At 34.6% G+C, this 14,703-nt stretch overlaps 2 protein-coding genes across 4 annotated transcripts; both read right to left on the bottom strand.

The window, feature by feature from the left end:
- Positions 1–555: 555 nt before the first annotated feature.
- Positions 556–5,194, bottom strand: LOC125059348 (carboxypeptidase Q-like). Of its 2 annotated transcripts, XM_047663735.1 has the most exons (4): positions 4,932–5,194; positions 3,588–3,921; positions 2,080–2,209; positions 556–1,689 (listed from the first exon to the last, which is right to left on the bottom strand). In XM_047663735.1, the coding sequence occupies exons 2-4, from the start codon at positions 3,782–3,784 to the stop codon at positions 598–600; spliced, it is 1,419 nt and encodes a 472-aa protein (XP_047519691.1). In that variant the 5' UTR covers positions 3,785–3,921; positions 4,932–5,194; the 3' UTR covers positions 556–597. The 2 variants fall into 2 exon arrangements, with proteins under 2 accessions (XP_047519691.1, XP_047519689.1); XM_047663733.1 differs by lacking the exon at positions 4,932–5,194 and having other exon boundaries at positions 3,588–4,069.
- A 1,178-nt stretch (positions 5,195–6,372) lies between these two features.
- On the bottom strand, positions 6,373–10,158 carry LOC125059347 (carboxypeptidase Q-like). 2 transcript variants are annotated; one of them, XM_047663732.1, is made up of 3 exons: positions 9,835–10,158; positions 8,400–8,529; positions 6,373–7,514 (listed from the first exon to the last, which is right to left on the bottom strand). In XM_047663732.1, exons 1-3 carry the CDS (start codon positions 10,044–10,046, stop codon positions 6,423–6,425), a joined length of 1,434 nt encoding a protein of 477 aa, XP_047519688.1. In that variant the 5' UTR covers positions 10,047–10,158; the 3' UTR covers positions 6,373–6,422. The 2 variants fall into 2 exon arrangements, with proteins under 2 accessions (XP_047519688.1, XP_047519687.1); XM_047663731.1 differs by lacking the exon at positions 9,835–10,158 and adding an exon at positions 8,760–9,137.
- Between the last annotated feature and the right edge of the window lie 4,545 nt (positions 10,159–14,703).

Raw genomic sequence — 14,703 nt, 5'->3', positions numbered from 1 at the left:
TTCAAAGTTTCAAATGTTTGCCTTTTCTTTTTAACTTCCATATACATATTACATTAAATAGCTTTAAAATTTCGTTAAAAAAGTTGCATTGACGAAAGGCGTTTTAACGATAATTATATCCATTTATTTGTTTAAAAATAAGAGACATTTTGTGTTTGAAATTATAAGATTTTGTCAAAATTTTCCGTACATATTGATTTAACTCTTATAAATTCTAAGGTGTGTGACGACAGTGCAGCGTTTTGCACTAACTAAGTAACTACCGAGCAGCTGCGCCAAGATTTGAAATTGATACATCATAACTTTATCCTACAAAGTAACTGGAACACTTTAAGTGAACAAGTTATGAAAAATGGCACTTTGAAATATTGTATGTGATAACTAAGTTTTATGTTCATATTATTCATATTCTAGGAATTGAGTTAGATTATTCGTAATATTATATACCTAAGTAAAGATTAGACCTTTACTTAGGTATATAATTTTGCCTTTTTATAAATCCCTCTATACATAGTATTTGGTTTTCGTCATAATGGGTTTAATTAATAAAAACTATTTTCACAATATAAAATTTAATCACAAGTTATTCAAATTTTTTTATCGAGGTATATCAACAGAAATATCAGCTATAATGTAGGCAACCGCAGCCCAAAAAGCCGTACATAAATCAAGTTCTTCAGGGTTTTCGACGTTCATTGTATCGCCTTCCGTATGATGAAACCAATGGTACTTTTCATTTGCATTATGAAGACTAGCTCCTGGAATACCATTTTGAACAATAAAAGCTATATCAGACAAAGGTCTGTCAGTTTCAATTAGAGTAGAAGCATTTATAGATTCAAATAATTTTAAAATTTCAGCAATGATGCAACGAGCCTCTTGAGTTCCAGCTACAGACAGCCCTCGTGGCGCAAATGTTCCTTCATCAGACTCCATAATAAAGTTTATATTGTGGCTTTCGTTTTTATGTTTCTCTTTATAGGCTTTAACACCTTCAAATCCCAACTCTTCAGCTGTCCAAAATATGGCTCTAACAGTTCTTTTTGGTATTAAATTTAGTCTTTTTAATATTATAGGAGCAGCCCAACTTACAAAAAGGCCACCACCATCATCCATGGCGCCCTGGCCTACATCCCAACTATCAATGTGACCCGAAACAATTACAAGCTTTTCTGGGTTCTTAGTTCCTTTTAAGTCTATAAGAGTATTCCGAGATGTTTTAGTCTCAATGGAGCTATGCATTTTTATATTGAGTACAACTTTCTCGCCTCTGTTATAGAATCTTTTTATCAAATCTGCGTCTTCTAACGTAATGGCCGCGGTAGGGATTTTGGTGACATTTTCAGAATAGTGCTGCATACCAGCGTGAGGTGAATTAATGGAGAATGGGGTAATCGATCTAATTAATGATGCAACCGCTCCCTTTTCCGCTGCCCTTGCAGCTCCATGAGTTCTGTATGGAGATGTTTCGTGATATGTTGTAAAGATTGGATTAAACAGAACTATTTTTCCTTTAACGTCTTCAATAGAAGCTTTATCGAACTCTTCAAAATTGGAAAACACGACAACGTCAGCTGTTACACCTTCGGGCGGAGTGCTTATGCTTGTACCGAGACCTAATACTGCAATATTCTTTGACCTGGGTTTCAACATAGTAATTTTTTCTTGTTCTCTTACCCAATGAGGAACCTGAAATGAACTTACTATTGTATGAACTTGTCAATGTTACATCGCCTTTGACTTACTAGTGTTACTTTTGTTTGTTGTAGTATTTTATATATTTTGTACAATATAATAATAAAAAAATATTTTCGTCCTATTTATCAAAAGTTTGATATATATTTCGAAACTATCAAAATATGGTTCCGGTGTTTTCTTGACAAAAGATAATATTAATAGAATAATACATAGCATATAGACATAGCTCATGTTATTTAAAGAGCGTATAACTTCTCTACAATAAACTAATCTTTCTTAAATAAAAGGGACAAAAGCCATAAAAAAATATGGGGGAACCGTGACGCCATCTTGTTTTGGAATATAAATCAATCAAGACCGAAAACTTCGAGTATATTTTACCTCCAGCTCCTCAGTAACTATATCAGTGAAATCCTCATCCTGAGTCAGCTTGATCATATAATCAATAGAATCTTCCAACACCTGCGACCCCGATATCCGAGCTCCAAACTTGTCGACAAATTTCTCGAGTCTAAAAATAATTATATATTTTTATTTACAACATACACAGAAGACGTAAGAAATATCTCACTACCTTTTAAAGTAACGAAGCCTTTGTAAAAACTCAGTATACCTTTTAGAATCATTTTAATTAAGTACAAGTAGGTAACTTAGAACAGACGTTCGATCGTTCAAGGACACATGTTCTTAAAACCAACGGAAATGCCTTAACATTAGGGATCGCTTACAATTTTTCTTTAAATTATGTATAAAGAACGAAAACGCTTACTCATCATAGGTTTTACTTTAAACTCTTCTTCCAGCCTTGCGATTCTGTAACTCACACAGCGGTTTTCACAGCGGCGGTCGCGCTTAAATCAGTCGTAAAGCGGTCATTTTACGATTTGGCATTTTGATAAGGAGGGAGCTTGTAGTTTATTGTTTATCAGAATATCAAATCGTAAAGTGAGTTACAGAATCGCAAGGCTGAAGATGTAAGAAGAAGGCTTATTTTGGTAAGATATCACGTTTATGAAATCGTCGCCAAAAGAGACCGACATTTATCAGAAGTGTTCGGTAGGGATTTTGCCTCATTTATAATTATAACAACGAATATTAGAAAACGACCGACGAAATATATTTCGAACATCCGAAAGTAGGATGATAGACGCTCTTGAAGTGTGGTGTTGAAAATGAATGCTCAGGTTTCCCTGGACAGCGAAGAGGGTGAATTTGTCAATTCTCAGACAACTCAAAGTGATGACCCGTTTTTATCAAAGTGTAATCAAAGGAGCCTGAGCTTCTTAGAACATATAGCAGTCGGATGTTCCGATAACTTATAGAAGGTTGTGGTGACCGGTAGAGTGGAAGGCACGATTCTCCAAGGTTGTTCTACTACTCGCTAGATCCACGAGGTTAAGGTCCTTACAGGCGTTAGTTTACCCAGGCGCTGACGCTTCTTGAAGACATGAAGGATCCATTCCTTCCTATATAATATATCGAGGAAGATATGCAACACCAACACGATCATCAGTAATGAAGAACGCGAAAGAAGAAGATCTTACCGTCGAAATACATTTGATATCATTATGTACTTGAAGGAAGCATATTATACGCTATTTTGAGATGAATAAGAGTTCAATAAGATCCGATATAATAGGATATCCTATAATCCGCAAAGTGTAATTTACTTGTAATGTAATATATATGTGTAGTAATGTTTTTGTTTTAATATTTTTTGCCGTGTACTACATTAAAAGATATGTAATATACCAAAGAACCAAATAGGCAAAAATTGCGGGTTGTGCTAGTATATATGGCACTAACGACTAATCTCTATGGAGCCTCTTGGTATAATTTATAAAAGTTAGGAACTAAGAATTCAATAGAAGTAAGTTAAGGAAACTCACTCATTATAGGTCTTCCTTTTGAACGGGCCGGACACCACGTAGTCCATAATATCTCGTACTACGCTGTCATAGGACGCAATTTCTTCCGCTAAATTACCAACATTACACGATTTTATTTCCGAATAAGATTTCTTCCTTGGTGAACTATACACTTGACTTATGAGCAACATAAACAGTACTTTGCACATTAAATACATTTTTATCCTTCATACACCTCCTTACTTTGAGTTGTAAGTTGTCTATCCGTATCCAGGTCCAGAATGTCCAATGTATCAAATCGCTTGACTATTGTTCATTGAAAATAATATTTGGTGTACTCGTAGTGGAACAAGTTCTGTTAATGAGAAATACTTAGCTGTATTTATTTAGTTATGTATTCACGCAAAAATTGTCAGGTTAATTAATTTTAGTTTTAATTGTTAAATTAAACTGTTTTAATATTGTATAGCTGATTTCCGCGACTGTTAACACTAAAAAACTTCTTTTATTTGACAAGTTCCATATTACTTCAATTTATGTTTTTGAAGTGAAACTTCTGTATCGGGGTTGGAAATAAATTTAGTGTAACATTTTTTCGTTACGCGTCACATTTTTCCGTTACGCGCCATCTTTTGAAGTCAAACTTCTTTATCGGCGTTGGAAAAAAATTTACACACATTTGTCACATTTTTCGGTTACGCGCCATCTTTTTCTTGTCCCTACCACGGTTGATCCGAAGAGATTCGAAGCCATTAGTAACAAAAATATATAATAACGATAACAATGATAGTAATACTAATAATTCTATTACAATTAATGAAATTCTGTAATAATCTTAGTACTACATAGTAGTACAGTAATAAGTTAAAATGAAATAATTGTATTTGTATTCATGTCTATGATAATAAAAGCCTTTTGTTAAACTTTATCTAATTTAACTTTATTTAACCAATTTCTGTAAAGTTGCATATAGTAGATCATTTTTCGAAAAATAAGGTCATAAAGAAGTTTCACTTCTTACGTGTGTACACCTAGTACACGCACACATTTTTTTAATATATGAATATCCATTATAGTGTAGTTTTCGTATTAAGATTAGGTAACTTGTTATAGATTAGTTAACAATTTATAAATTTAAAAATAAATTGTTTCTATTGTTATAGTTTTAATTTAGTTGTGAAGTTTTTTTGCGGATATTTGCACTAAAAAATTTATGCACACGTCACTTAATGTTAAGATATTTTAGAAAACATATTTCAAGGATATTTTTTTACGATTTTTTTTTCTGAAATAAGAAGTAATTTATTTCAGACTTTAAAATTATTAACTTAATAATTTTTAATAAACAAATCAAATTCACATTACCTTAAACGTGACGTAGTGGAGATTTATAAGATTGCATATTAACATTACTTCACCTAAAATTTCAGTTACGTACGTCGTGAAGGCTTGTGATGAGAGATTGTAAAAGTCTGTAGTTCTATCATCGAAACTATTGCGCCTTATTTAGCTTTCATATTTAACACCAGCATAGACCAAAGAGTCTTTCCGGATCATAAAACACAGTAAAGTAGTTCCGTTGTTTAAATCCGGTGATAGTAAAGAACCCAATAATTATAGACCTGTGTCAATTCTGCCAGCTCTCAGTTATTTCACTTTAATAAAAACTCCATATTCTTTCATGAACAACAGTACGGTTTCACCAAAGGGCGTTGTACAACTGAAGCCGGTGTCTCCCTAATCAAGAACATTTTTAACGCCTGGGAGGAAGCACAAGATGCCATTGGAATCTTTTGCGACCTTTCGAAGGCGTTCGATTGCGTAAACCACGAGACTCATCTGCTGAAACTGAATCACTACGAGATTAAGAACAAAACTCTGGACTTACTAAGATCTTACTTGAAAGACAGACAAGTTAAAGTTTAGGTTAACGGCTTAAACTCATTGGGGTCTGAAATTACAATGGGAGTTCCTCAAGGTTCAATATTGAGTCCATTCCTCTTTTGAGTATACATAAATGATTTACCCCAATTAATTCAGATCCGACCGAAGATGGTGTTATTTGCAGATGACACATCATTGATTTTTAAAGTAAATCGACGGTCGGAAAATCGTGACGACGTGAATAACTCTATTCTTTGGGTCCAAGATTGGATTACGGTAAACAATTAGCACTGAATGATAAAAAAACTAAATGTATTAGATTTACGTTGCCAAATGTTAAATGTTAAATTTTAGCTACTTTCACAGCATAACTTCTTACGGCATTTTACTGTGGGGACGGGCTGCAGACATAGAGTAAATTTTTATTTTGCAAAAGAGAGCTGTCAGAGCCATTTATAATCTCCGTCGTTGCGAATCTCTCAGGGAACTATTTAAAAGATTAATATAATTATGACAGTACCTAGCCAATTCATTTATGAAAATATTATGTTTGTAAGAAAGAATCTACATCTTTTTAGTAAAATAAATAATAGACATAATTTTAGTACTAGAAATAACGATAAAATAACTCAATCATCTTTCAGATTAGCCAAAGTTCAAACATCATTTATGGGGTACTGTGTTAAATGTTACAAAAAATACCTTGTGACATTTTAAAACTAAATGAACGAACATTTAAATGTTTTATTAAAAGTTCACTTTGTTAACAAGCATATTACAAATTAGAGGATTATATTCAAGATAAGAATGCTCGGAAACATGCTGGTCCTGCTCCATAGGACAATCATAGAGCTTTCAGTTTGACTTTGACTTAGACACTCGTTGTTGATCATAATGGGCTTAACTAATAAAAACTATTATAAACTATCTATTTTGACAATAAAAGTTTAATCAAAAGATACTTTATAATTTTTATCGAGGTATATCAACAGAAATATCAGCTATAATGTACGCAACCGCAGTCCAAAAAGCCGTACATAAATCAAGTTCTTCAGGGTTTTCGACATTCATTGTATCGCCTTCCGTATGATGAAACCAAAAGTAGTTTTCATTTGCATTGTGGAGACTGGCTCCTGGGACACCATCTTTTACTATCACAGTTATATCAGACCCAGGACTGTTAGTTTCAACGAGAGTAGAAGCATTTATAGATTCAAATAATTTTAAAATTTCAGCAATAATGCAACGAGCCTCTTGAGTTCCAGCTACAGAAAGCCCTCGTGGCGCAAATGTTCCTTCATCAGACTCCATAATAAAGTTTATATTGTGGCTTTCGTTTTTGTGTTTCTCGGCATAGGCATAAGCACCTATTAATCCCAACTCTTCAGCTGTCCAAAATATGGCTCTAACAGTTCTTTTTGGTCTTAAATTTAGCCTTTTCAAAATGATAGGAGCAGCCCAACTTACAAAAAGGCCACCACCGTCATCCATGGCGCCCTGGCCTACATCCCAACTATCAATGTGACCCGAAACAATTACAAGCTTTTCTGGGTTCTTAGTTCCTTTTAAGTCTATAAGAGTATTCCGAGATGTTTTAGTCTCAAAGGAGCTTTGCATTTTTATATTGAGTACAACTTTCTCGCCTCTGTTATAGAATCTATTTATCAAATCTGCGTCTTCTAACGTAATGGCTGCTGTAGGGATTTTGGTGACATTTTCAGAATAGTACTGTGAACCAGTGTGAGGTGAATTAATGGAAAATGGGGTTATCGATCTAACTAATGATGCAACAGCTCCCTTTTCAGCTGCTCTTGCAGCTCCTTGCGTTCTGTATGAAGATGTTTCGCCATATGTGGTATAGATTGCATTAAACAGAACTATTTTTCCTTCAACATACTCAATAGGAGCATCATCAAACTCTTCAAAGCTGGAAAATACGACAACGTCGGATGTTACACCTTCGGGTGGAGTGCTTACGCTTCTACCAAGACCTAATACTGCAATATTCTTCGACCTTGGTTCCAACATAGTAATTTTTTCTTGTTCTCTAACCCAATGTGGAACCTGAAATGATAAACTTCTTATTATTACTATTAACTTATTTTACTTAACTTATTTATTTGGTCATTGATTTTCGAGGCTTCCCAGTGCAATTACAACAGACAAATTTTGATAGTAGATTACAATTAATCAATTTCATTGGTCAATGTTAGCGCTTCTCTCGAAGCTTCTTCTGGATCTCCAACTTTCTGGCCGATCGGAGCAATCAATTTCATCATCGAAATTCATTTTTTTTTTAAATTCAAGCTTTGACGTATTGAACGAATTTCAGTTTCACGGTCATTTATACTTAAAGACTAAATTAGCCTCCAAAAAACTTGTAGCGCTCAGCATGGCAAGGCACTCCGGCCATCGTTTGCAACTGTATAAAGCACAAATTCGGCCCCACATGGAGTTCTCACCTCTAAGTGGGAGCTCCCCAGTACCATCTCCCTCCACCAGACGTGGAGATGTGGATGTGGAGATGTTCAAAGATGTGGGGTCTGTCTGCATTTTCTACCGCATGTATCACAGAGAGTGTTCAGAGGAGTTGTTCGATTAAATACCTGGAGCTGAGTTTCATCATCGGACGTCGAGGCAGAATACGAAATTCTACCCGCATCTCCTCGACGTCCGTTGTTCCACAACTGAGCGTTTTTAAGGCAGTTTTTGCGCACTCCTCCACTATGTGGGCCCAGCTGCCCTCTGAAGTATTTCCAAACCAATTTGACTTAGTGCCTTTTTAGAAAAGAGGTACCAATTCTTAAAAAGCCGGCAACGTTCTCGCGAGCCTGGCTTTGAGAGTGTCCATGGGTAACACTTAAATTAAGGTAAGCCCTAAAACCAAAATATTTAAATATTATGTACAATAGTAATAATGAAAAATATAAAATTTCGAGTATATTTTACCTCCAGCTCCTCAGTAACTATATCAGTCAAATCCTCATCCTGAGTCAGCTTGATCATATAGTCAATAGAATCTTCCAACACCTGCGACCCCGACATCCGAGATCCAAACATGTCGACAAATTTCTCGAGTCTAAAAATATTATATTCTTATCCACAACATTTTAAAGTTACGAAGCCTTCGTAAAAACTCAGTAAACCCTTAAGGGTTTTTTAAAAGGTATTAATTAAGTACAAGTACCTAACTTAGAATAGAGGTTCGATCGTTCACGGAGACATGTTCTTAACACCAAGAGAAATGTCAACATTAGAGATCTCTTACAATTATACTTTACAATACGTATAACGAACGAAATCACTTACTCATCATAAGTTTTACTTTTAAACTCTCCTTCCATAACATATTTGAATATATCTTCCTTTATATTTTGGTAAGATGATATCTCGTTTATTAAATCATCGCCCAAAAGAACCCGACATTTATCAGAAGTTTTCGGTAGGGATTTTGCCTCACTTATAGTTATAATAAAGAGTATAAGGAAGCAACCGACGGAATACATTTCGCCGCTGCCCCAAAGATATTGTGATATCGTGATAAAAGTCGAGTCCTTTTTGTTGCTGTATCTTATCATGGAAAGACATTTGCTATCAAGATGTGTTTGAAGGAACCGTAAAACGCCATTTTGAGATGGATATGAGTGGAGTAAGATCTGATATAACAAGATATCATAAAATCCGCAATAGATAAATATAATCTATGGAATACGTATAATATATTTATATAATCTCATTCGGTATATATATTCTAATTATGAAATGAAATTTACATACTTCTTTATTTAAAAAATAAATTAAAGCATTATCCTTCTAACAAAACAATGCTTTAAAACAATTTTTTAATTATTAAAGTACAATGTGTCCCGACCAAGGAGGTTTCAATTCAATTTAAGTAAACATTATCTGTGGTGAGCACGCTGCGCGCGCCACGCGGTGGTTCCGAGCCAATTAAGACCAATAACAGACTTTTGTTTCTTTTATATTGCATTTTATTTAATGTAGCTACCTACAGCCATGAGATTAAGTAAAGTAGTGTATGCATTTGCAAATAATGAGGTAATAAAACACTCCTCTTTTAATACCCTCTATTATATGACAGTTGCATAAACTACTATTAAAGTAATGTGCTTTATTTAACTTTTATGCTGCGTTCTAAATAATAATACGTAACTGACAAAACAAGCAAAATTGTGGGCTATTAGTCATTAACATTTTGCCATCATAATTGTTCCACAAAATAGAATAAAACACAGGTCGTAACAAAACCATAAAACATCTTGATATTAATTTTCTTATGGATTCAAACGACACTCGGGATAGCACTAACGATAGATTTTAATATGAAGCCTCTTAGTGTTACATTTTAAAATTTAATACTGACTCATCATAGGTCTTCCTTTTGAACGGGCCGGACACCACGTAGTCCACAATATCTCGAACTACGCTGTCATAAGACGCAATTTCTTCCGCTAAATTACCAATATTACACGATTTTATTTCCGAATAAGATTTCTTCTTTGGTAAACTATGCACTTGACTTATGAGCAAAAATCTCAAAAATATCGTAAAAAGAACCTTGCACATTAAATACATTTTTATCCTTTATACACGTCCTTACTTTAGGTTGTAAATAATACTCTATCCGTAGGTCAAGAATTCTCAATTGATCAAACCGCTTGGGCTCATTGAAGATAATATGTATTTACGTAGAAGTGTCGATTGTTTGGTGTACTCTTGATGGAACAAGTTCTGTTTATAATAATATATACTTATCTGTATGTATTTGTATATTCTGAGGTTAATTAATTTTAAAACTAATTGCTAAATTACACTGTTAAAACATTGTGAGCTTTTTTATTTGAAAATATCCAAATGAAATACTATTACTTAGATTGATGTTTCTTTAAGAAGATACATTATTGTTTTTTCGTATAAAGATTAATAAATTTAAAAATAATTTACATTTTTACGTTGAAACGCTTTTTCTTACTCTAATTTATTGTAATAGTAATAATCTTGTTGTATAGTAGGTATAGTTATTTACTTAAATTAGGTATTTTCACTAAACATTATACTCGTTACTTTATCTTAGACTTGAAATACATGTTACAACGATATTTTTTTACGAATTACAATAAATAAAGAAAAGGTACACGTAGCGTAGCACCAATTACAACCAAATTAGAACCAAACGAATATGAAATCTTACCTTTGATTATAAAGCTTAAACTAAATTGTAATCTAATCTAACCAATTACTGGCATTATACCAATCGCCACTTAGTCTAAATAAACTGTCTGCAGTATTACTTAAAATTTGATTATGTTATCGATCAAACTACATTTTAAATCCAGCTTATTAGAAAATCGTTATCTCTAAATAAAAAAACAAATTACTGGAGGATTGTTCCACCTAAAGGGAGGATACTCGATCAGTCTATCCAGTCGATGGATGATTTTGTTTAGCCTGAAAGGCATTGTCAGGTCAGCTCGGGTTATTTGGCGAGCATAGCTTTGCTTAAGCCGGTTGCAGACCGAAAACTAAGCTATGCCAAGGCTAAACTAAGCTATGCCAAGCAAGCTAGGCTAAGCTAAGCTAGAAATAAATAGCGTGCACACCAACAGCTAAGCCAAAGGTGAGTCAGTGTTAGTGGGTACAACAAAGAACACTGGACAGCACTGGCGAAGGATGTGCAAAGGGTGTGCGGAGTAGCGGAAGGGGCTTAGCTTAGCTCGTGTAGCTGCGCATCGGCATACACAACTAACTTAGCTTCGCATATTTTAGGAAGCTCACATAGCTTAGTCAGCATAGTTTGCGGTCTGCACAAAAGTATGGAAAACTGTTTGATGTGAGTTTGATGAGTTACTGTCACAACAATGTCGACAGGCGTCAGAGGGGTAAGGCAAGGGGGTGAGAGGCGCTTAGTTTAGCTCAGTTAGTTACGGATCGGCCGCACAACTAAGTAAGTTCCACTTAGCTGGGGCATTTCACGTAGCTTAGCTGGCATAGTTTGCGGTGGACGCACATGTATGAAAAACTGGCTCAACTATGCGAGCTAAGCTAAACTAACTTAGTTTAGCCGGCGGTGGACGTTCGGCTTAAAAGTTGCTGATGTCGAGATGTTGCATTTAGAAACACTTAGATACCACAATTTAGGGTCGCACTTATTGTAAAAAATTTGAAAAGTATTTTTTGAAGTTCTAAACACCATGTACGCGTGTCTTGCGCACCCTAGATATATATATTGCTTGTGAGACAAATATATATATTGTTGCACACTGGCTAAATTCACAAGAATTGCAATGCAAGGTTTAGGTTTTAAGTTTTCACTTGTTTTGTTTATATTATGTTTTTAGTATAGTTTTCTATTGTATTAGTATTAAGTTACTGTAAAAATAAGAAATATGGAAAATAAATACTGTAATGATATCTTACTATTTCGATATTGGTTTTATCTCGACAACACAGTGGAGTGTCTACTCTAAATATCAAACGATCGAGGCCATACCATTGGAAATTAAAATCAATGCGTAAACGATGTCATATGAACGTCAATAACAATAAAAACTCCATTTACTCGTACAATGGTTCGTAGTTAACATTAATTCAAGCATTCAATGGAAGAATCGCGTATTTCCGTTGCGATTGTGCGCTGTATCATAAATAAGCAAGCGGTATACAGTATTATTGGACTGGAAAACATTTTACGGCTTAAAAAAAGTAATGGTGATTTATCATAGCCTCCGGTTGCTGTATCTGTTTCCTTGATCATTTTTATAAATAAACTAGCGGATCCGACAGACGTTGTCCTGCGTGATATTTCAAGCGATTAGGATATTAAACAAAGTATGAAAGTACCAACTGCAGCGCCATCTGCCGGGCTGATTTGTGAATCCAAACCATCCAGGGCGCCACCCAAACGCATACATAAAATTCATTAAAATCGGTCCAGCCGTTTAAGAGGAGTTCAGTGACATACACACATACATTAGAATTATATATATAAAGATAATTGTGACTGTCAAATAATAAACAAATAATTTGCAATAAAATAATATTGCGGCTATAAATTGAGATGTAAGCTTGAAATCGGTTAAGTACTTCCATAGCGGACAAACAACGTGACACGTAATTTATATATCCTAAAGGTGGGAACTGACCAACGTTACGAGGTGTAATGTAACATGTAATGTAATGTTACACAGCGAGCATTCGTGCAGTCAGTACGTCGTGTTACGTCGTGTTTCCCCGTAACACGACGTACTGACTGCACGAATGGTCGCTGTGTAACATTACATTACATGTTACATTACACCTCGTAACGTTGGTCAGTTCCCACCTTAATGATTAACAGCATACGCCAAATTTTAAGGTTCATTTTAGACATGATTTCTAGGAATCCATCGTAGCCGAGCTTGTGTGTTATATAATATTTTTTGTTAAAATTTGGCCAAACCAAGCGTTGAGGGTCGCGCCTAGATCAACATCACTGTTGTAATAAGATAAGGAAACGACTTATTATTACGATAAGGAAGCTACAAGTATGGGATCAGTTTTTACTTCTCATGGGATGCTGTAACCCGTTAGCGTTAAATCTGACTAGTTCAGTTGTTCAGTGTAGTTTAATTTTAATAGTTGAAAGTCAAATTTGGTTTCGGTATACGGCTTCTAAACCTGAAAGGCCTAGGTGTGCTTCGAAGACTTAGGAGTATGAGAAGGAACTTATTTTCGTAATAAATAGAAACAGAAATGATAAATTCATAATTAGTCATTTGTTTCGTGTGATTAGTCTCGCTCTGTATTCAAGGACACATTCATAGTGAAAAAATATTTTTAATATATTATGATGTAATTTTGTTTCTTAAATTAGATTAAACTAGTTAAAAATTTAATACTTCATGTTTATATCTATATCCTGCATTCGTGTTAACTGAAACTGGAATAACTGGAATAAATTGAGATCGCTATGAAACAATTGTAAAAAATCATACTATTGTTTCATTGCGTGCCAAAAAATTACAATTATATGATATTTGAGCATTATTAAGTTTAATATATTTTTACCGCAATATTGACGAAATACAAAGCACAATTTATCATCATCTGAAGAGCCACATAGACATATCGATCGTAGGTTCCAACGCCCGCGATTTGCTCGCAAATACATTCTATTTTGTCTTACGTGCCGCGAATTTTGGAAATCTTAATCGAAAAACGGATCACTTCTTGGAAATATTACTTTGTAAGAACAGCTGTATAATGTATCATCTAGAAATATGAATACTATTTTAGAGGAAATAATATAGGATGTTAAGTGATCAAGCCAGATGGCAGATACATTCCTGTCTGTTATAAATTTCCTTCTTGGTTAGTAAAATTTTTCCCATAAAAACACACACAAATGTTTTACTGTAACAGGCGATCACTTTTAAGTAATAACACTTTCTTCTTTAGTCGCGTTCTTCATTACTGAAGGTCGTGTTGGTGTGGCATATCTTCCTCCAATCCTTTGGCAAACCATAGCGACTGTGTAGTGGTAAGGCGTGTAAGGACATTAAGTTGGTCGATCCAGCGAGTAGGGGATCGGTCTTGGGATCTCGTGCCTTCCACTTTGCCGGTCATCGCAACCTTCTCCTCTATTGGGATGCTATAAGTCCAAAGACGCTCAGGGTCCTTTGGTAACAAACTGAAGAAAGATGCGTCGTCACTTGACGTTTTCTGAGAATTGACAAATTCGACCTTTTCTTTTCCAGGAAAGCCTGAGCATCCGCCTCTAACACCAAAAGAAACACTTAAAACACATCGAAAAACACAAATGAATTAGGTTATTTAAATAACTCGTTTCGAGTGCTTTACAGCAGTCGGGACATCGTAAATTAATTATTTATTTAAATATCCAGTACTCGCTAAACCAAAGACAATATTTACAACAAATTATTCGATTAAAGTACCAATCTAGAGTCAACACAAGAATTTAAAGTAAACAATAAATTAAATAAAACACGTTTATTGACATTTCACCCCAGAACGTAGAGTATAGTCTAGTCGACAAATTGAAAATGGTACAAAATAGAGATACTGCTCTTAAAATTATGTGCGATAGCTCATTGGATCCGGAATGACGTCTAGAAAAATGTGCCATAAGCGTGTGAAAAATTTTAAGAGCAGTATCTCTATTTTGTACCATTTTCAACTTGGCGACTAGACTAGTAGTGCATAGGTATGCTACGCATTATATACGTATTACTAG

Source organism: Pieris napi, chromosome 19 (assembly GCF_905475465.1).
Source record: "Pieris napi chromosome 19, ilPieNapi1.2, whole genome shotgun sequence".
Lineage (NCBI taxonomy): Eukaryota > Metazoa > Arthropoda > Insecta > Lepidoptera > Pieridae > Pieris > Pieris napi.
Note: the sequence above shows the minus strand (reverse complement) of the source record. Positions and strands in the feature narration are given on the sequence as shown.

Excerpts from the sequence above, each read along its gene's own strand:
- LOC125059348 (XM_047663735.1), bottom strand. The coding sequence starts at position 3,784 with ATGTATTTAATGTGCAAAGTACTGTTTATGTTGCTCATAAGTCAAGTG. Across the intron at positions 2,210-3,587 it reads AAAAGGAAGACCTATAATGA|ACTCGAGAAATTTGTCGACA; the intron begins GTGAGTTTCCTT and ends AATTATTTTTAG. Across the intron at positions 1,690-2,079 it reads TAGTTACTGAGGAGCTGGAG|GTTCCTCATTGGGTAAGAGA; the intron begins GTAAAATATACT and ends AGTTCATTTCAG.
- LOC125059347 (XM_047663731.1), bottom strand. The coding sequence starts at position 9,028 with ATGATAAGATACAGCAACAAAAAGGACTCGACTTTTATCACGATATCA. Across the intron at positions 8,530-8,759 it reads AAAAGTAAAACTTATGATGA|ACTCGAGAAATTTGTCGACA; the intron begins GTAAGTGATTTC and ends TAATATTTTTAG. Across the intron at positions 7,515-8,399 it reads TAGTTACTGAGGAGCTGGAG|GTTCCACATTGGGTTAGAGA; the intron begins GTAAAATATACT and ends TTATCATTTCAG.